Source organism: Canis lupus, chromosome 4 (assembly GCF_048164855.1).
Source record: "Canis lupus baileyi chromosome 4, mCanLup2.hap1, whole genome shotgun sequence".
In the NCBI taxonomy this organism is placed as follows: Eukaryota; Metazoa; Chordata; class Mammalia; order Carnivora; family Canidae; genus Canis; species Canis lupus.
The window spans coordinates 4,945,625-4,966,553 of record NC_132841.1 but is presented as its reverse complement, the minus strand read 5'-3'; the positions used below and the strand labels follow the sequence as shown (position 1 = coordinate 4,966,553).

Genomic DNA, 20,929 nt, shown 5'->3' with positions numbered 1-20,929 from the left:
TTTATTTTCCTTGGCTCCAGGTCCTGCCTGGGCCCCTGAGGACAGCTGTAAGCCACAGAAATATAAGTCACGAATTGCATAAAAGATAGATAATAATATGATGAGGACTGGCTCTATGGGTCAGCAAACTTTTTCTTCAAGGGCCAGATGGTAATTAAGTTTTGGGGGCCGAGAGGCAAAATTGAGGACATAATGGATGCATTTACATAACCTCTGAAAATGTAACATTTAAAAATGTAAAAACCATTTATAGCACCTAGATGTAAGCAAAACAGGTGGCTTGTTTGCACTGGCCCATGGGCTAGAGGTTGCTGATGCCCAACTTAGCCAGCTGAGAACTTGCCCTGGATAGCGAGCATCAAGCCTAGAGAAACAATACATTTCAGAGAAAAGATGGGCCGCTATTTTTGTGCAGAAAAGTAAGACAGCTATCTCATGCCCCCTTCCCTGTAATAGATACCAGCCCAGAGTGGGTAAGAATAATTGTTTAACTAAAAAAAAAAAAAAAAAAAAAGCACTGTTCCAACCCAGGGGTCAGGCCTGGGGCTCTTCATCACCTGCATCCACCCAGCAGAGCTGAGACGAGTAGGCATCAAATGTCAGCCCATTGGGCAAGCCCAGGTCATCCTGCACAAGAATCCTTCGGTTGGTGCCATCCATGTAGGAAGTTTCAATTTTGGGGCTATCTCTGTTCCAGTCTGTCCAATAAAGGTTCCTGGAGGAGGAAAAGGAATGGAAAGAGGAAGAGAAATAACAAAGATGGATGAGAAGAAGTTTATTAAAACAACTTTAAAAGAACCTATGATGGGGCACCCAGGTGACTTAGTTGGTTAGGTATCTGGCATCAGCTCAGGTCATGATCCCAGGGTCCTAGGATTGAGCCCCCTGAGCAGGAAGTCTGCTTCTCCCTCCCCCACCATAGCCCCCACTCATGCTCTCTCTCGCTCTCACTACCTCAACTAAATAAATAAAATCTTTAAAAAAAAAAAAACACCTATGATGAAGACATTGTCAGACATTCAAATGCAGGATGGCTAATGGGTCTGGAGGTGATGAGACACGTTTTCCTTTGCAAAAATACTTGGATTTGGTTCTTCAACTGAACGTGGTTACTCTGTTACTAATGAATTTACTTCCCTTAAACATAACTGACATATTGTATCTTGCTAAAGACAAATTGTGTCTTGTTCAAAAAGACAGCACAAAACAGAACACCACAGCAGAGACAAACACATAGGAATTCCTGTATGCTGTTCCCACACAGGGGGACACAGCAGACCCAGGGGTTCAGGGTGGCCACAGAACTAGGGATGTGGCCTCACAGGGAAGGGATCAAAGTGTGAAGGTGCCGAGGGCCTGGTGTGGATTTAGAGCTTATTGTAGGGAAAAAGAAAGCACTGATGTGAAGACAAAATCCTAGAAAGGGGTCTCCGAGGCAGCCGTGTTGTGTTGGCCTGAGGCCCAGGGGTATGTTTATGCTACTCTGATACCATTCTGGGGTGGAGAGAGCACAGGTGTTAATCCACATTCAACTCAAATGGAAATAACCAGTTTCTGAGCTGTCAACTTACAGAGTCTCTTCTTAAAAGATTTAAAAGTGGAGCATGGGATCAAGTCCATGATCATGGGAAATTGCAATCCTGTTCATCCTGTAACGCATCCATTTCAGGAGAGCGATGCTGGAGTTAGAGCCTAATATTTGAGGATATCCGAAAGAACAGTTGCAAATGGAATGGACACACACACACAGAGATTTATACAAAGATACCCTCTCACGGAATCCGTGATGATGCCTCTGGGATTCACCAAATCAGTCTCAAACAGCACCCGGCGCTGGGTGCCATCCAGCTTTGCAACTTCTATTCGATCCAAGTGAGAATCAGTCCAGAAAATGTTGCGGCCAAGATGGTCAAGGGCAATACCTTCTGGACTTCCAAGATCTAGAACCAAACACAGAACATTTCTGGGTTTTGTAAGCAGGTATGATGAAGTTTTTCTGATTGCTCAGTGTTATTTCTCTTGGGTGCAATCCTTGCACTTTGGGAAAACAAATGGGTATGTGAAATGCCTGTTGCTTATAAGCTAAGCAACACTCAAAGCGACAAATTTAAAAAAATGTCACTCATTCATCCAGCAGACACCTACCCTGTGTGCCCCACTGGGAACCAAGCCCACGACAACACCTAAGCTGTGTCCCCGGCTTCCAGGAGCTTGCAAGCAACCACAATTGAGACTGAGTTCTGTTTTTATGGGAACATGGAGGAGGATGCTGGCCTTGGCCTGGGGAGACCCTGGAAGGGTTTCCTGGGGTGGGGTGGTGTCACCTCGTGTAGCTGGCTCCCAAAAGACCAGGAGGAGTTTGTCAGGAGAAGATCCTGGATGAGAGTTAGCCAGCTAGTGGGCCCAGCACAAAACTATAAAGGAAGATTGGACCCAACTTGAAGTGAACTATATATCATTTTGCATGGCTGGTGTCCATGACGATGGGAGAGCTGCCAGAGGTGTAGGATGCTCATGTTAAGGAGCTTAGAGCTTATCCCACAAGCAAAGAGGAGGCATATGAAGATCTTAAGAGGAGAATAGCACAAAACAGATTTGCCTTATTCATTAGTTATTGGAGGGAAAGGGTCATCTCAGAGAAGTAACAGCAAGAAATCATAGTTGTTGTTATTTCTATAGAAGTTTTAGGAGTACAAAGAAGGGATATCAGTGATCACAAGTAACACTCCCAGAAGTCTTCTGGGTTATAAGTAACTGATTTTCAAGCCAGGGGTTGCCACAGGGTAAGCTGACAGCAATACGAACCTTCGGTGCCCACCTAACCTAACCACAAGTTCAAGACTGCAATGATTCCCCGACTACAAATGAAAGCAAATTAAACATTAGGACGGTAGCTATCAGGGTTCTGCTGGTGTCACTTAGGGCTCTTTCTCCTCTACTGACTAGAGAATTGAAGATCACTTAGTATGGTTGCAGTGTAAGCAGGAAGGGGAAGAGGCCAAGGATGGGATCCAAGGTTTGAGGAAATCATCCCCACACTGTGTTTCTTCATCAATGTGTAAGCAACTCAGACTCTCAGCTCTTGTATCAGCCTTCACTGGACTCCTAATATGACTGACTGCAGATGCTGAGAATACCAAAGCCCCACCCTCCCGGAAAGGACCCCTGCCAGAGGAAGTTTATTAAGAATTAGAAACAGCCCTAGAACAAGGTTTTTATTATTCAAATCAGCAGTAGAGATTTGTGAAGTATTAAAACTTTTCCCACGTCCCTAGGGGAGAAAGGACAGCAAGCCTGACCTCCAGAGACCTCTTCTGTCTTTCCGACAAAACCAGAATAAACCATTCTGGGGTATATTTCCTCTGCCAGTGACACAAGCCATTCAAACACACAGATAGAAAAGTAGAGGGAAAGGCGGCTCAGTGGCACTGCCTGACAAGATGCCCAGGGCCCTCAGGAACTCCGTGTCGTGCTGTCTCCTTACAAACAGCTCTAATCCTGACTTCGAACCCATGAGCAACCAAATCTTCTCCTCCATCCAGGAAAATGCTTCCTTTTGAACTCTCATGCCAAAGAAAGGTCTGTGTAGTTACTGTGTAGTCAGGGAAAGAAGGGAAGATAGCAAGGCAGTATATTCCATACTGCTTATGTCAAGAGGAAACAGATTATGACACTTATTAAAGATATTTGGCTAGGAGTTTCACTCAAGGAAAGAGAGACAGCCTTACCATTTGGATCACATGAAATAAAGAAGAGCTCCCCACTTCCACCTTCATTCACGAGGGAGGCACCAACTTGTTTCATGACAAAAACTGAAGAGGAAGTCTCTTTCTCTCTTTTGAAATAAAAGAAAATTTATGCCCAGTGATCTTCCTTCTACAAAGATCACATTCTAGTTTAATTCTGTGTTTTCACAGTGGACTTTTGCCCGGAATGTTTCTTGCTGAGCTTAAAGCTTTCTTGGATGATTATCAGTTCCAGAAGCAACAGGAAATAGCAGTGATGACCTCCTCCCCTCTTCCACTGGGTTTTAAAGTCAAAGCATAGATAACAGCAACATTTTTAACAGAGAGAGAGAGGACACCCAGAAAAAGGCATTTTCAAAATTCTGTTCATTAAACCAAACTATGAAAACTAGCAGACATTAAACAGCACCCTGGCTTCCAGAAAATGATGCAGCAGCCTATGTCAAAAGCTAGATGTATTTAATTCAACCTCAGCTTGATTCCTATTGCATCATCTTTTGTGAAGGAACCAAGGAAGGAAGAAAAAAAAAAAAAAACTGTATGACCAATACAGGCACAGGGACCCTTCCAGAATATCAACTGCTACAGAAACATTAAATTGGAAATTGGAAAAGCAACATTCAGCCTCAAGGAAAAAGAAATACCAAGTGAGGCTCATATGTTTTGAAGATGTATCTTTGATTTGAGTGTTTTGCAAAGGAAGCAAAATGATTTTACATGAGGACCATCGTTGTCAAGACAATGTCTTTTCATTGAAAATATCTGCAAGTCAGCTGAGGAGTTACTGACTTAGTGACATGTAATATTTGACTTTTTCAGTAAAGGGGAATTTATAGAAGTCCTTGGATTTTGGTTGTAATGGCCTTCAATCTTGATAAAACATATCTATGTAAAATAGTTATGACTTGTTGAATGGAGGCATAACAATAACACACAAGTCCTTGACTTAAATCGACCTCTGTAAATTAAGAAATTGAGGTTAAATGTTGAGGGGTCAGCTGTGCCAAAGTGTTATGCACTTCATTATCAGTAACACAACTAAAAATTGAGGAATGTTTATGAAACTTCAGCCTGCTTTACTGTACTCCTCTGGCACAGGCAATCTGAGCAACTCAGGGAGGGTAAGGTAGAAAAGACCTCCTTCCACCGTTATGTTACAGGCTGAAGTGACAACTTTTGACCTGAAAACCATCTTGGGAATAGACAATTATCAGGGATTATATTTGCCAATATATTTGTAATTCTCCCAACTTCATGATGCATCTGCCTAATGGAGCATACCATGGGGCAGACATTCTGAGAATCAATTCTAGGCTCGACAGATAGAGAAGAAATATATATCCTAAGTGGAGGGTTGAGTTTGGCCTTTATTGTTCATTAAAACTTGCTAGATAAGTGTTAAGAGAAAGGCGTGGGCACTTACCCTATTTTAATCTTATTCTTCTTAGGCTAGCAACAAATCTCAGCTAAAGTGTTTGTGATTTAATGAAGAGTTCGTGGACGACTTTTCAGAGAAAGCTGGAAAGGGTGGTGTTGAGGCCGAGAACCCAGGTCCACTCAAATCACGATATCCTGTATGCAACCACACACTCCACCCCTCTGCTCTCCCCCAAGAGCCACTTGGGCTGCAGGAAGCCAAGTCGAGAAGGAAGAATGCTTGCCCACCTTGTCGAATGATGGTGGTTGGCTCTCCGCCATGCATACTGGCTCTCCCAATGGAAGGCTCACTGATGTCAGTCCAGTAAACCATCTTGTCCACACAGTCGAAGGCCAGTCCAATGATGACTTTATCCTGGAAGTGCAGACAGCTGTAAGAGTGGCCCACCCACTAGCAACTGAGTGACCAATGATGGTAGGACTCTTTCATGTGATTACAGGCATCTGGACTTTTTTAATGAAGTGTTTTTAGTCCATTTAAAAATGTTTATTATTGAGTTGTAGGAGTTCTTTATGCAGTTCAGATAAAAATCTTTTGTTGTATACATATGTATGCATGTGTGTGTATTTCCACTCATGTAGCTTTTTTCTCGCTTTTTTTGTTTGTTTTTATTTTTTAAATTTTCTTAATGGTATTTTTGAAAAGCAAAAGTTTAAAATATTTATTAAGTTCAATTTATTATTGTTTCTCTTATGACTAATACTTTTTTTTTTTAAGATTTTATTTATTCATGAGAGACACACAGAGAGAGACACACACACAGACACAGGCAGAGGGAGAGGCAGGCTCCACGCAGGGAGCCCAACGTGGGACTTGACCCACGGTGTGACTCTAGGACCACACCCTGGGCTGAAGGTGGTGCTAAGCCACTGAGCCACCCGGGCTGCCCGACTAATATTTTTGTATATTATCTAAGAAATCTTCACCTATCTAAAGATCATTTTAAAAGAGACACGAATAGGGCACCTTAGTGGCTCAGTCAGTTAAGAGTCTGCCTTTAGCTGAAGTCATGATCTCAGGGTCCTGGAACCAAGCCCCAAGTCAAGCCCCAGGTCAGGCTCCCTGCTCAGCAGGGAATGTGCTTCCCTCTCTGATGCTCCTCCTGCTTGTGACGCATGTGTGCTCTCTCTCTCTCTCTCTCTCTCTCTCTCATATGCAGGCACAGGCACACACATGCAGTCTCTCTCTCAGATAAATAAAATCTTAAAAAAAAAAAGAAATAATGGAAAGAGGTAAAACCACTCTAAGACAATTAGATTGTTTATGTAGAAAATCCTGAGGAATCTATAAAACTATTATAACTACCAATTGAACCCAGCAAGGTTGCAGGGTACAAGGTCAATATAAAATTGTATTTCTATGCACTAGCAAAAACTAAAAATTTTAAAACAGTAATTCTTATATTTGCCCCCAAAACAAAGTATTTAAGAACAAATATTTTTAAATGTGCAAGATTCTACACTGAATATTATAAAACATTGCAGAATAAAATCAAAGAAGAGCCAAATAAACAGAGATAAATTAGTTTAATGGATCCTAAGATTTAATATTGATATCAATTTTTCCTAAATAGGCTTAAAAGAGACACAAATAGGGCACCTATTGTGCACCTTTTGATATCAAAATCTCAGCAGGCTTTTTTTCCCCTTTGGTGGAAACTTACAAGTTTACTCTAAAATGTCTATGGAGGGGCCCCTGGGTGGCTCAGTGGTTGAGTGTCTGTCTTTGGCTCAGGTCATGATCCTGGGGTCCTGAGATCGAGTCCCACATCAGGCTCCCCACAGGAAGCCTGCTTCTTCTCTCTCTGCCTGTGTCTCTGCCTCTCTCTGTGTCTCTCATGCATAAATAAATAGAATCTTAAAAAAAAAATAAAGTAAAATAAAATGTCTGTGGAAATTCCAAGTAAATATATAAAGAACTCCTACAACTCAGTAACAACAAACAAGCCAATGACAAAATGAGCAAAGGACGTGAGTAGACATTTTTCCAAAGAAGATACACGAACAGTCCATAAATGCATGAGAAGATGGAAATATCGTTCGTTAGAGAAACAAAAATTAAAACCACTATAAGACACTACTTCACAAGTATTAGGATGGCTGCCGTGAAGACCAAAAAATAATAAATGTTGAGAAGTTGGAATCTTTGTACTGTGCTCGTATGTCTGTAAAATGGTGCAGGTACTGAGGAGAATGCTATGACATAAAAAATAAATCTATAGAATTGCCATATGATTCAGAAATTCCAGGCCTGGTTTATATTACTAAAAAGTGAAAACAGATATGTGTACACCCATGTTCACAGCAGTGTCATTCATAATAGCCAACGGATGGAAGCAACCCAAGTGTCCATCGATGGATGAATACATAAACAAAATGTGGTAAATCTATGCAACAAAATATTATTCAGCTTAAGAAGGAAGGAAATTCTGATACCTGCTACAACATGGATGAACTCTGAGGATATTTTGCTAAGCAAGCAGGTTACAAAAGGATACCACAGAATTCCAAAGGCATGGGGTATCTAGAGGAGTCAAATCCACAGAAACAGAAAGTAGACTAGTAGCTGCCAACGGCTGGGGAAGGAGGGAGTTATTATTTAATAAGTACAGAGTTTCTGTTTGGTTGATGAGTGGCTGGTGGTGATAGTTACACTGTCACTGTGAAGTGGTTAAAATGGTAAAAATATACACAAAAAAATCAACTAAAAGAACACAATGAATATTCATCCTGGTGTCAGCACCCTCCCCTCCACCTATTCCACCTCAATTTTTTGCTTTTGCTACTGTCACCTGACATTCAGGCTCTACCCTTGATCTCGGGCAACAATGACTGTCACAGGGAGCTCAAGCCTCTCCCGCTACCTGAGCGTGTGCACTGGAGGACACAATGAAAGAACAATGATGATTGTCCCTGCAAGGATTTATGTTTCACTGAGGCAACAGAAGAACCCAAAGATCACTTATTCATTCAGAAAAAAGTTTTTGAGTGCCAAGCCCTGTTTTGGCTCTAGGAATCCAACTGTAAAACAAATGCCTCCATGAAAGAGATGGACAGTTTCTGGTCTCGCGTGCTTACATTCTTAGGGGGAACATATATATCAGATACAGAGCATATATGTTGATATACAATGTACTAAGCAGTGTGGAGTGATATGGTAAAGACCAAGCATGACAGGGAGACAGAGCAGTGCAGACAGGGTGGCCAGGACAGGCCTCCCAGAGAGGTGACATGCCAACAGAAATCTGAACCAGGTGAGGCAGGAACTGCACAAGTGTCTGGGAGGGACAGGACTCCTGGTGGAGGCACAGCAAGTGCAAAGGCCCTGAGATGGGGATGTGTGTGGTGTGTTGAGGACCAGCCACAGGACCAGACAGCTGAAGCTGCTGAGTGGGAGGACGATGACAGGGAATGGGGTGGGGAAAGTAGCTGGAGGCCATGGGAAAAACTGGATTTTATTCTGGGTGAAGGGAGAACCCATCAGAGGGTTTTGTACAGGGGAAGAACATGAATCCAAGAAGCTTTGAAAGCCTTCTTCACTCCTTCTGGGACCTGAGGGCCCCCTCTGCTCTTGCAACCCCGCCCCCAGGTCTCAGGTCTGGTTTCTTTCTGAGCAGGGGTCAGGATTGCAGATGAAAGTTAATGGCTTTTCAGAAGTGTCCAACCTCTAACAGACAAAAATCCCCAACTCACAAAATGCATCTTTGATGCTTTGAAAAGCTTTAAGATGAAGCTTTTTATTGCCTTGCAGCAGATATGAGGATCTTTAGTTGATGATCTGCCAACTGTGAGCCCCTTTATTAATTTAGCAGGAATGGCAAGGTGGGACCTGGGAGACACACACGGACCAGATACTCAAGTTGTGTGGTGCCCCTAACCAAGGGGTCAGATCCCACAGTGGTCTCTGAAAGGCCTCCCTGATTCTGCTCCCATCCCCTCAGGGAGCTCCAGAGGCAGCTCGAGAATACAGTGGCCCCATCTAGAGATGCACACCTGGGATCACACAGAACCCAGAGGCTCCTAAGTCCCAAGGCTCAAGCTCCAGAGCTGGATCTAACTACACCCTGCTTGATTTTCCAGGTCACTGGAGCGGAAGTTGTCACCAACTGCAATTAGCCAGCACTCACCGGAGCATGAAGCAATGTCTTGGCTTCTGTCTTCTGCATGATGCTCCCTTCCAGGGGGAGGTGCTCTATCTTCCCAGTCTGAGCAAAGAGTAAATGGGTCCCAGGTGGCAGGGGAATCACAGCAGTAGGAACTGAGGGTCCATGATGAATCGGGGGAGCCACTGTACTTAGACCTGTGTGGCAGGAGAGGTCATTGAGCAAGGCCTATGGGCAGCAGGAATGTATGCGGTGAGGCACGCATGTGGGTGCACGTACACACACACACACACACACACACACACACACACACACACATGAATGCCACCTTCACGGCACCACAGACTGCACAGCCACATGATGCCCATGTTGCATCTAACAGCACAAGGAGCAGAAAGCCCACAAAGGGCGTTTGTGAAGTAGATAAGGCAGGGCATGAGTTGAACATGAAAGGTCACATGAAAAAAACAAAAAACCATGAAAAAACCCAAGGGCTTAGCCTTCTCCTTAATAGAAACAGAAATAATGTAACCATTCATGCCCTGCTGCAGGCACTGGCTGCCACAGTGAACCAAAACGACAGCCAGAGCAGTCCCCGAAGCCCCTGTCCCTGCTCACACTCCACTGGAAGATGCTGAGCTTCCCAAAGTCGACCTGCCCTACACACCCCGTCCTGCCTGGTGGGCAAGTCTTGGACCCAACCCAAAGGGCAGGAACGCACCCATCCCGGGCTTTCTGGATCAGGGGCTAATGCTCCCCCAGGTTCGGCCTCACCTCCTAAGTGCTGAACCCCAACGCCTGACACGACTCCCTGGCTCCCCTTGACAAGAACATGCCCTGAGAAGGGACAGGCAGCCTGTGGCGCAGGGTGAGGAGCCCGGAATGCTGAGTCCTGGCTCTTCCTGGGCTGTGTCTCCTGCTCTCTGAAGACAGAGAGCTGGACCTGGTCCTCACTGGGACCACTTCCACCTCTTTCTCCTGCCTGTCTTGCCCAATATACCCAGTCAGTGATGTAGACTAGTCTGACTGATTTCTTTACGATCTCTGGAATCCATCCCTGTCTCCTAACTCACTGCCAGCAGGCCAGATAGCTCCCTCCCTTAATGCCAGGCACTGGGACAGCCCCCACCTCCCCTGTGGGCCTCTCACCCCATCTCAGCTTCTACCGATCAGCTAGCAGTATTTCTAAAACCCAAACCTGGGCAGCCCCAGTGGCTCAGCGGTTTAGCGCCACCTTCAGCCTGGGGTGTGATCCTGGAGACCTGGGATAGAGTCCCACGTGGGGCTCCCTGCATGGAGCCTGCTTCTCCCTCTGCCTGTGCCTCTCATGAATAAATAAATAATAATCTTAAAACCCAAACCTGGTGGGACCAATGTCTACTCAAGACCTTCCCCAGGCTCCTGGCTTCCCTCGGTTTCAACCCCAGGCCCCTCAGCTGGGCATCCAAAGCCCTCACCTTGGCTCGCCTCCTCTCTCCAACCTCTCAGCCTGCATCGGCTGCCTGGAATTGGCCTTCTAGCCACAGCCTCTCTGGGGCTGCTACCTTGGCCCCTGCTTGATAACTTGGTTCACACCATATTGCTCTGGAACACCTTCCCAACTAGCTCCCCACGCCCACCTAAGCCTCTGGGTTTCTCGGGCTCCTCCTCTCTCACAGAGCTTCTCTCCTGCCCTACACCTGCTCACCTGGCCCCTGAGGTTCCCCAGGATCTGAAGCTCAGTTAATGCTGGCTGGATGAATTAATGACCACTTCCTACTCACTTAGCAGCCTTTTAGCAGCTTCAAGAAGCTATCTGGTAGAGGATCAATCCTTGATCATTAGCTCAATTGTGAATGGAGATTCAAGGACTGATTGTATTTGGTTTTGGTCACTTGTTGACAATTACCCATTTTCCACATTTGAGACAGAAGCAGGATTTTAGAGCTGGAAGCCACGCTACAGATTGCTTTGCTCCTCCTTTGGGTGGACGCTGAGTAAACAGAGGCTGAGGCATCATGGGTCCCAAGCTGCATAGCCTGGCCAGCCTCCCACAGGCCCCCGCACCTCCCAGGGGAGGCCTTCGGTTGGTCTCTTCCATGCCTGATACATCCCATGCAGACATTGGAAGGCCAGGCCACCATGGCAGGGAGTGTACTCTGGGAGGCCCACAGCCCCCACACCCTCTGCTACCACAGCAGTACAGCTGCAGCCAGCCCTGCTGGCATTTGTACAGAACAGGTACGCCCAGAAAAGGAAGAGAAGAGGTATGGGGGGGGGGGACAGAGTGATGGAGGAGGGGGATGCATGATGAGAAAGACAGAAGAGGGGTGCAGAGGGCAGAGAGGGAGGGAGGGAATGGGGTCCAGGCCAGTGGAGCAGTACAGGATTTAGGGCAGACACAAAGTGCCACCTGTGTCCTGGGCAAGGCCCCCCGATGCTCATGGGCACTGCAACTCTGGCCCCTGAGGCCTTTCCCAGACCCAAGCCCCAAGCTGCGCTGCCCTCCGACTTACAGGGGGGCGTCATCCCGGGCCTGGTCCTGGTGCCCTCCAGCTCCCGGCCGTCGCGATCCACACACCAGCAGTGGCCAGTGCTGCCGTGGCACTGGGTGGGCGTGTAGTGCCCGTGCTCGTCACACTCGGGAACAAACAGGCCCGGCATCACGGGCTGCTGTGGGTCCGTCAGCCCCGCTGCCCGGAGGATGTGTTCTCTCTCCAGCTGACATCGGGTTTTCTCCATTTCTACGACAGAGACAAGGACAAGGGAGGTGGTCAGCCGGGTCACCGGCCAGCGTCCATTGGCCATGGCTGCTGGAGACTGCGCTTGACTCTAACCCGTGAAAGCTGCTGGTTTATGGCTGGGTTTTATTTTGTTCATTTTCTAAACTTTAAAATGTCATATTATTGAATGAATTTAACAGTCAAGAAGACTATATTTACATCTTTTCTTTCTGAAGCGTTTTTTTTCAGTTTGTAAAAATTAAGACAAAACCAACAGAACATAAAATTAGTTATTTCAAAGTGAGCAATTCAGTGGTATTTAGTACAGTCTCAATGTTATGCAACCACCTCCTCTTTGAATTTGGATCCACTGCCTTCAGCTCCAAAGGAACCTTATACTTAGAAGCTGATGCTCTCCACTTCCAGCCCCTGGCAGCTGGTGACCTGCATTGTCTCCATGGATGGTCTATCCTGGACATTTCTAATAAATGTAACACATACGTGTCATGCATATGACATGTGACCTGGCTGCTCTCACTCAGCAGAAGGTTTCTGCGGTTCATTCATGGTGTAGGATCCATCAATGTATCATTCCTTTTTATGGCTGAATAGTATCCCCCTGGATGGCTATTCCACATTTTGTTTACCCATTAATCAGTTGATGGGCATCACCAAAATTTGTTTTAAGAAACATGGTTTCTCTGAAATTTGTCCTTTTTATCATCTCAAGCTTCTTGATTATACACATGGAGTCGAGGTCAAAGATTTGGGAAACCAACACCCCAGGGCACATTTCCTAGCATTTGTGTTTCCTTTTTTTTTTTTTTTTTTTAAGATTTTATTTATTGATTCATGAGAGAGAAAGAGAGAGAGACAGAGACATACACAGAGGGGGAAGTAGGCTCCCTGTAAGGAGCCTGATGCAGGACTTGATTCCAGGACCCCAGGATCATGACCTGAGCCAAAGGCAGATACTCAACCACTGAGTCACCCCCGGCGCCCCTTGTGTTTCCTTTTAATGATGAGCTGTGTTTGGCATGAAACATGGCCTCTTAACCATGCAACTCAGATCCCTAGGCAAGGAAATACTTCTCTGTTGGTGGGGAATTGCTGACAGGAAGGTGTGGCCTGGAATCAACGATTCGCCAGTACACAGAGCTGTAACTGGTTCCGCTCTGCTGGGGTGCAGCCACCACGAGGGCAAGACCAGCACCGCCCTCACTCCTGCAGTATCCACCACACAGAGCAATGCTCAGACACCAGCAAGGGACACTGATTGCTGAGAGCTACACTTTGGCCAAACCAAACCAGGACAACTGCTTCTCTTTTTCCAGGCCTTTCTCTGCCCTATTCATTAGGTGACACACCCTCCCCCATGACCCTGTTTCCCTTCAAAAATCAGCTTAGGCATTTTAGTTCCTTCAGGAAGCCTTCCCAGGCCCTCCATGTCTGGGCCCCCTGTGCCTCCACAGCTCCCGGTGGGCCCTGGGCTCATCTGCCCTGGAGCTCTCGTCACACTGATCCTAGGACTCTGCTCCTGGTTTGTCTCCCTGGGCAGATTTTATTGCATCTCCTTCACCTCCACTCAGGAAGCACCTGAAGAGCAGGAGTGGGGATGCTCATGGGAGTAGCTCAAGGAACTCACATCAGGAGAGAGGGGCCAAGCACAGTTACAATCTGGTGAGTGAGTGTCTTGACAGAAGGGCTCAGAATAGACAGAAACCCAGAAGACATCTTCCCCACAGGTCTCAGAGAGCAAAGGGGTGCCAAAGGGCCATTTCTGATCTTCACTGTAAGAGTGTGGTTATGTATAGACCTAGGACCAGGCTCACTGATTTTTCCTTTTAAGGGGCAGAGAGTAAATATTCAGTTTTGTGGCCTGTATGGTCTTTGTCACAACGACTCCACTCTGCTGTTGGGCCATGGAAGCCACCAAATTTAATACATGAACAAATGAGAGTTCTAATAAAACTTTATTCACAAAAACAGACAGTGGTCCAGATTTGACTTGGGGGACTGTAGTTATCAACCCCTGCTCTTGGGCATTACTAGTGATGTTAGGGAGAAATTTTATATGAATACACTAATTCACATATTACTATGTATTAACTAATATATTAACGTATTGGTAATAACATATATTGTAATATATAATATATTTCATAGAACTTTGTGTCTGAGAATAGTTTTTGATTCTCAGTTCCACCACTTTTGGAGTTATCTTCGGCATGTCAGCAATGCTGGACGAGTCCTACCCCTCAGCTGTAGAACAGCACTGGCAGGAGTAACTCATCTCATGTATTATTTTGAGGAGTATGTGAAATATGAGGAGACTGCACACAGAGGGAATTTTAAACTCTACAGTCAAATGTTCCTGTATGAGTATATCTATCCAACATGGCCTTCATGGTGGCTTCAGGGTGGGTGTTGCCAGTAAATGCTTAAAGTATCTTTTGTCTATGTTGCCAATTCTCACACTAGCCTGCTTCCAGCGGTTGCTCCCTTGATCAGAAGAAGTGAACATGCCAGGAAAGTGTGTCTGTTGTGTTGAACCTGGCAAGAGAGAAGTGTGTATGCCTTTCCTTTTGTTCTAAGGGCTAATATAAACAAACAAACAAATATTTGATGTAGGAAGAGGTAAATAAGGATACAAAGAAGCCATCTGCTTGAGAATGAAGATGTTGGGGTTTGTTGGCTCTTGGATGTAGAACACGTTTACTTCCTCAGTATCTTGCACCTGCACAGGGTTTTAGAGTTCCTATAGAAACTGTATCCAGGGCAGCCCCCGTGGCACAGCGGTTTAGCGCTGCCTGCAGCCTGGGGTGTGATCCTGGAGACCCAGGATCGAGTCCCACGTGGGGCTCCCTGCATGGAGCCTGCTTGTCCCTCTGTCTGTGTCTCTGCCTCTCCCTCTCTCTCTCTCTGTGTCTCTATGAATAAATAAACAAAATCTTAAAAAAAAAAAAAAAAAAGAAAGAAAGGATTAGGCATTCAGAAACCTGCAAGTAGGTTGACACCACATTCCAGGTACGTTTTTGTAGGTAATCGCTTTGCCTGAAGAAAAAAATGAAACTGGGCCTTAGCAAGGTCACGAGGTAGAGAATGTTCCTTGGTGTCTGTTCCTTGTAAGGGATGGAACAATAAAAAAGAAAAGAAAGAAAAAAAAGAAACTGTATCCACTCACACATGTTTTGTCTAATTCTCTTCTTGAATCCTATACAACTGGCAACTATAGTTTTTACACCAAATGAGAGACCCAAGGCTCATATTGGGGAAGGGGTTCCCAGGCCACAGAGCTAGAAGTAGCTCAGTTCAAGCTAGAACCTGGCTTTTTGGATTCCTAGCCCAATGCCTGCCTGTCCACACCCATGAGCCCAGGGCCCAGGATGGTTCAAGCATGTTGGACGTGTTACGTCAACGTGATATATACTAGTGAGCTTAACACACTCGCTGAAATTATCTGTGGTCCACAGACTTATTTTCCTTCCGTCGACAGCTGTATATGGTGCTGCCTTTCCAACTAGGAAACAGGCCTGTTGCTCTGCGCACTATCAACCACACCACACTTGTGAGAAGTAAGGGGTTGCTCCATTTTATGTGGCTGATAGTTTTGTGTTGATGTGGTGTTTGGCCAACATATGAAATCTCAAGTGATCTAGAATTTATGGTGAACCTTTTAAGTGCTGGAGGAGAAAACTTACCAATTGTGACTCAGGAAATGGAATTTCCAGTGTGTTTATGGGAACCTGTGATGGTGCTGGGTTTTTAGGGATAGCTTCTCAGGCCCAGCCAGAAGGCAGTGGGAACAGCTCCAGGATCCCACTGAGGATCCCAGCCCTCCATGAGGAGTTCTCCACTGTGAGTGGGGTGGGGAGGAGTAATAGAGACACATTTCCTGGCCCTGTTTCTGGCTGATAAAATGACAAACCTGGGTAAGATTCCTTTTATTCATCTAGTTGGATCTGCTTAGGGTGAGGAAGCAGTCAAGACCTGATATTTATCCAGGGAAGAGCAGAAAGTCTGGGATGACTTTCTCAAGGCTGGGGACAGAGTAAATGAGAGGAAAATGAAATAGATGGAGAAATAAGTTAAAAAGCACCTTTTAAATCTCTTCACTTGTGGGCACCTGGGTGGCTCAGTGGTTGAGCATCTGCCTTTGGCCCAGGGTGTGATCTTGGGGTCCTGGGAGCAAGTCTTGCATCAGGCTCCCTGCAGGGAGCCTGCTTCTCCCTCTGCCTATGTCTCTGCCTTTCTCTCTGTGTCTCTCATGAATAAATAAAATCTTTAAACAAAAAATAAATCTCTTGACTTTCATTTCATTCCTTTGCCTGATTAAATTTCTTTTTCTGTGTTAATTCAAATGAATAAGTATTATAGCCAATGATACACTCAAAGGGGTAGAGGAACTCACTTGGGGAGCCTTAACTAATTCAGCCCCTTCCTGCCCAGCCTGCCCCCACGCCTAGGGGTTCTTCTGTGTACCTAGATTTATCTATTATCTATTATAAAAAACAATCTAAATCAACACCAGAGACTTTAAGAATGCTTTTTTTCCCAAAGGGTCTTACTCAATTTTGAGAAAAATTGCTATAGGAAATTCTCTTATATAAAGAGTTCAAGGAACCTTTTTGTAAACCAATTATTCAGGCCTCATGTTCTTTGTTTATAAAACAAAGGAGATGAATTACAGAATTTCTAGAGTCCCTTCTAGGCCTCACAGGGAAATTCCAGTTTCTAACATTGTTTTGACATGGTTTGTTTGAGGCAAAGCACACATAGAGACACATACAAGACTATAACAAATAACAAATAAAAAGTGTACGTTGAACTGTTCTTCCGTTTTCTTCCCTCTAAATTGTATTATCCTAAATGTTTTCATCTTTCCTTATAGCCCTGCTCTCTGATTCCTGAATTATCTTTGTGTCTAAAGATATGTGGTGTGTCTCTAGGTGCAACACACTGGTAAGTGTGATGGGTGCCAAGTGTGAAGAGATGTGATCAAACATCAGTAGGCTTGGTATTTGCCCTTAACGACCAGGCTTTACAACTCTAGCCAGGACTTTGTATATGCCTCTTTGATCCGCTAATAATCCACTCTCCTACTTTCTAAAACTCTAGCCAATTACATTCCCCCAGACAAGGTTGGTGGCTGCAGTAGCCAGCCCCCAAGAGGGCCCCAATCTCCCGCCTCCTGGTATTCTCACGTTTAGGCAATTCCCTTTCACACTGTCAGAAGGTTGGCCTGTGACTAATAGTATCACCAGAAGTGGCAGCTTGTCTCTTCCCAGATGACATTACAAAAGACCGTGGCGTCCATCTTGGGCTCTCTCTCTCATCACTTCCTCTAGAGGGAGCCAGCTGCCACGTCCCTGTGAAAAGACCCAGGCTGGGAGGACCTAAAGTCCTCAGTCCCACAACCCGTGAGGAATGGAGGCCTGCCAGCAACCATGTGGATCCTCAGCCCCCGATGAACCTCAAAGACCATAGCCCCAACTAATGCCTTGACGACAACCTAGTGAGAGACCCTGAACCAAGACCACCCACCTAAGCTGCTCCTGAATTCCTGGCACTCAGAGCTGTGCGATAATAAATATTTACGTTTTAAGCTGCTAACTTTGAGAATCCTTTACTATATTACAATAGATAACTACAATTGACCCTTGAATAACATAAGTCTGAACTGTGAATTTTTTTTTAAAGACTTATTTATTTATTTGAGAGAGGGAAAGAGCATGCGTGTGTGCATGCACAAGCAGAGGGAGGGGCAGAGGGAGAGAGAGAATTTCAAGCAGACTCCAAGCTGAGCACGGAGCTGATGTGGGGACTGTTCCAGGGACCCTGAGATCATGACCTGAGCTGAAACCAAGAGAAGGATGATTAACCAAGTGAGCTACTCCAAGAGTCCCTGAACTGTGGATATTTTACCAAACACTATGTAAATGTATTTTCTCTTCCTTATGATTTTCTTTTTTTTCTTATGATTTTCTTAATAACATTTTCTTTCCTCTAGATCACTTTATTGTTAGAATACAGTATATAATACATACATAGCATACAGAATAGGTGTTAATCGACTGTTCATATTATCAGTAAAGCTGCCTATCAATAGTAGGCAATTAGTAGTTAAGTTTTTGGGCAGGTAAAAGTTAGACACAGATTTTTAACTGTGTGGGGGGCAGTCAGTGCCCCTAACCACCATGCTGTTCAAGAATCAGCTGTAATATGGTGGCCTTCAAATTTTTTGGCCAGGACCCAGAGGAATACATTTCACTGAGCAACTCAATTCACACATACTATGTGCACACATCTCACCCATGTACAGACATAAGTGTCATTTCACAAAATGGCACTTTTTTCTACTACGTACCCTTTACATAATCTGATGTTTTCTCAATTATTTTCTATTCCATTGCATTGAAAAGAAAATGAGAACAGCAATCTACTGAACTGATTTCACAATCCACAGGCGGGTTGTGGGCAGAAGTGCAAGGGGAACATATCTGAATTTCTTGTCTTGCCTGTCATCAACTGACATTGCAGTAGCCATGAATTTAACTGACTGATTCACCCTCAAAGCCAGTTTCATCTGACTTTTTAAACTACTCCCCACTGTATACAGTAGGTGCCAAATTAAATACTGACTGTCCAATTCCCTGCACTTCATTGTGTTTGGCAGTAGGAGTCCACGTGACACTACACATTATTTTTCTCTCTGCTAATATTTCATACAATATTTTAGTCAGATAAAGTTAAGAAAAATATGATAAAAACCTCTCTGTTCATATTCTAGCAGAAAAAAAATTACTAGAAATACAAAGGCAGTCCCTGTACTGCCCTCCCCCAACCCCAGTGCCTCTCTTCCACCATATAGGTACTTGAGGCCCAAGTTTTTGTTTTTCATTCCTATAGATGCATTTTGTAGCTTTCTTACATACATATATATTAGATAAACGGGATATAAAGATAAATTATATAAACGAGATCATACTGTATATGTGCTTTTTCCTGTTTAACATGTTTTTGAGATTTATCCATCAACTTCAGCTCACTCATTTTTAACTGCTGTATATTATTTCATTGTATGAATTGCACTAAAATTCACTGGTCCATTCCTCCTGTTGATAATTATTTAGTTTGTTGTTGTTGTTACCAACAGTACTCAATGAACATTCACATGTATTTCTAGTGCGCTTTCTCTCTTGGCGATATAACTAGTGTTGAATTTCTTAAGAGAACGAGAATGAATACATAAACAATCCTAGTAGATAGCTCTTTTTGGTTTTATTCTTGTCCCATCTTCATATCCCAGCCTGCAGGGCTGAATTTGTTTCTATTTAGTTAACAGAGCCTTAGGAGGCAAGGAGTGAGATTAAAAACAAAACAGGGGATCCCTGGGTGGTGCAGTGGTTTAGCGCCTGCCTTTGGCCCAGGGCGCGATCCTGGAGACCCGGGATTGAATCCCACGTCGGGCTCCCGGTGCATGGAGCCTGTTTCTCCCTCTGCCTGTGTCTCTGCCTCTCTCTCTCTCACTGTGTGCCTATCATAAATAAATAAAAATTTAAAAAACAAAACAAAATGAAACATCTGCTTCTTTCTGAACTGGCAATATGAAGCGAGCCCAAGGAAATAATGAATGCCAGTTATTTTCAGTAGCTGCTAGAATGTCTCAATTGAGATCATCATGACCTCTTCTCTATGCCACCTATCAGAATCTATGGGCATTGTGATGGTTTTTACCCATAACTTCAAGAACAAAAGGTTGGTCTCAGTTCATCTTGGCGGGGGGGTTGGCAAATGTTTCCTGTCAAAGGCCAGGTGGTAAATATTTCAGGCTTTGTATGCCTTATAGTCTCTGCTACAACTACTGAACTTAGTCTTTGTAAAATTAAAGAAGCTATCGGCTATGCATAAACTAACAAGCATGGCTGTATGCCAATAAAACTTTATTTACAGAAACAGGAGCTAGGCCAGATTTGACATGCAAGCAGTAGTTTGCCAATCCTTGTTCTAATCAGAAGAAAACAATGTAGACCAGAAACATGTAGTATTATATACCCAAAGTTTATCTATTATTTTTTTCCTTTTTGATGGGCAATCATCCTAAAAATTGGTCACACCTAGCCCTGTTGAAAGCGTGGAAAAATAAATACTTTTATATATACCACTGGTAGGAATGGAAACTGGTGCGTTCATTTGTTTCTTCAACAACTATAAATCTGTAACGGCCATCATGGGCCACATACTCCACTGGATACTGGGGACATGGAAATAAAATGCATATGTACCCAACACTCACAGGCTAGTGTAGACAGACATTGAAATAGTTATTAATTGCTTTAAAATGTGGGGGTAAAATGGATATTGTGTGAAACATTATATAATTGTGTATATAGAGAACATATTTATAGCGGCACACATATATCTGGCCAATAACAGCAGCAGTCATTACAAATAAGTAACCACATGACTCCAGTCTGAGGCATCAGATGTATTCTTAATCTCTTGATGGAATATCATGAGGTTTAGGGGACCAAATCCAGGCTGGAGTCCATCTAACAGACCTGGTTGAGTCTCACTGCTAGCACTTACTATTGGTGAGACCTTCATTCTACCTTTATTTTTCTAAGCATCAGCATCCTCTATCAATGGAGATTCTAATAGCATTAATTTTTAAAAGACATTTATGGGGGTGCCTAAGTGGCTTGGTTGGTTAAGTGTCTGATTCTTGATTTTGGCTCAGGTCACGATCTCGGGGTCATGAGATTGAGCCCTGCATTAGGTTCTGCACCGGGTGCAGAACAAGAGTCTGCTTGTGATTCTCTCTCTCCCTCTCCCTCTGCCCCTCCCCACTCCTATCCATTTGCACGCTCGTCCCTCTGCCCCTCTCCCCCCATCCATTTGCATGCTTGTCTCTTGCTCGTCTTAAATGTGCAAAGATGTT

General features: G+C 44.4%; 1 protein-coding gene across 1 annotated transcript in view; it reads right to left on the bottom strand.

Annotated features, from left to right (window-relative positions):
- NID1 (nidogen 1) overlaps positions 1-20,929 on the bottom strand; it is an 82,972-nt gene that overhangs the window by 4,603 nt on the left and 57,440 nt on the right. Inside the window, exons 13-17 of the mRNA XM_072822985.1 lie at positions 11,782-12,009; positions 9,311-9,483; positions 5,412-5,538; positions 1,769-1,940; positions 558-715 (exon numbers count right to left, since the gene is read on the bottom strand). Of these exons, the coding sequence (XP_072679086.1) occupies positions 558-715; positions 1,769-1,940; positions 5,412-5,538; positions 9,311-9,483; positions 11,782-12,009 (858 nt within the window). The remainder of the gene's footprint in view (positions 1-557; positions 716-1,768; positions 1,941-5,411; positions 5,539-9,310; positions 9,484-11,781; positions 12,010-20,929) is intronic.